General features: G+C 40.0%; 1 protein-coding gene across 1 annotated transcript in view; it reads left to right on the top strand.

Moving 5' to 3' along the window:
- Nucleotides 1-1,076: 1,076 nt before the first annotated feature.
- Nucleotides 1,077-1,506, top strand: part of hey1 (hes-related family bHLH transcription factor with YRPW motif 1) — a 4,730-nt gene continuing 4,300 nt past the window's right edge. Inside the window, exons 1-2 of the mRNA XM_008422035.2 lie at nucleotides 1,077-1,309; nucleotides 1,400-1,475. Coding sequence (XP_008420257.1) covers nucleotides 1,107-1,309; nucleotides 1,400-1,475 — 279 coding nt within the window. The 5' untranslated portion in view covers nucleotides 1,077-1,106. The remainder of the gene's footprint in view (nucleotides 1,310-1,399; nucleotides 1,476-1,506) is intronic.

Raw genomic sequence — 1,506 nt, 5'->3', positions numbered from 1 at the left:
TATATGTCATTTTTTTGAAGCTGCATCCTGAACACATAGGTCAGCTAATGAACAAACTAATTTATCAACTCTTAGATAATTTGGAATAGTATGTCCAACCCGTCTTCTGTCAAACAAATTGCAATGAAATGAGCAACTGACTGTTATGGACATGTATTTTGAAATTCATTATTTTTGTAGCAGACTTAGAGAAATAGTTTCCTTCTTAGAAGAGAAATTAGATGATGTAATTTTTAAATATTAAATGATTGATCATTTGATCAGTTACTCCGTACTTAAGTAGACTTTTTTTTTTTTACCAAATACTTTTTTTACTCTTACTTGAGAAATTTCTTTTTACTTTTACTTGAGTAAAAATGGGTTGAAGTAGTGCTACTCTTACTTGAGTACAATTTTTGGGCACTCTCCCCACCTCTGTCTAAATGCATGGCTACATTTGCTTATCCTCAACTATGATATATCGTAGCAGCTAAATGCTTTGGACACAGATGCCACACATGCAGAGAAGAGCATAGCTGCAGATTTAAAATGTTTGAACAGAAATAGATCTAAATGGCAGGAATAGCAGTGCTCGTCTTTTTTTAGAAGTTAAAAATACCAGTGGTCCCATCATGGTCTGATTGTGAAACAAAGAGCCCTCAAACTCCTCAGAAACTCTCGACTTGAAGAAACTCAAAACGACCACAGACCACACTGCTGTGTCATTTGTACTTGTACTGCGTCTCCAAAGTGGTTATTTTGCAGATGTGCGTTCTTTTAAGTTCTTTGTTGTTGTTTTTCAGGGTATCTTCACATTTGCCTGCTTACATTGTCCAAATTAACTTTTTTTGTTTGTTTGTTGGTTGTCAAATATTTTGGGTATTCCATGTTGAGATTTCTTGCAAGCCAAAATATGTGGCCATAATTTTATTTCGCTCATGACCATCAAAATAGTTCCCCGAGTGAGACATCTGAACTTTTATTCCCCTCTCAGGTCTCTTCGAGAGGCACTAGTGTACTAGTGTGTGCTTGGCCACAACTGCCCTGCCAATCAAAGTCCAGGCGGCTTTGTGATTGGTTCCTTCGAGCACTAAGCCCCGCCCCCGCTGGCGGGCAACACAGTTGAAATGACACCGTGGGAACGCCGAGCTCTTCAAACAGAGGCGCTCAGGACGAACCTGTGCATACACACGTCTGGCAGACCCGAACGACACACCGAGGGGAACTACTCTGAAGCCGTAAAAATGAAACGGAATCACGATTTTAGCTCGTCGGACAGCGAACTGGATGAAACTATTGAAGTGGAGAAGGAGAGTGCAGATGAGAATGGGTAAGATTTTCATCCCTGAATTAACGTCAGACAGCTTTTTAGGTAGTAACGTTTTGTTTTACTGAAATCCCATTTGTTTTACTACTTTAGGAACATAAGCTCTCCTCTCGGGTCCATGTCTCCGACAACATCAACTCAGGTGCAGGCGCGGAAAAGACGCAGAGGAGTGAGTCAATCAGATTTGAGAAATTGATCTA

The sequence above is a fragment of the Poecilia reticulata genome, linkage group LG11 (assembly GCF_000633615.1).
Source record: "Poecilia reticulata strain Guanapo linkage group LG11, Guppy_female_1.0+MT, whole genome shotgun sequence".
NCBI classification, from domain to species: domain Eukaryota; kingdom Metazoa; phylum Chordata; class Actinopteri; order Cyprinodontiformes; family Poeciliidae; genus Poecilia; species Poecilia reticulata.
This window is presented reverse-complemented; position numbering and strand designations above follow the sequence as displayed.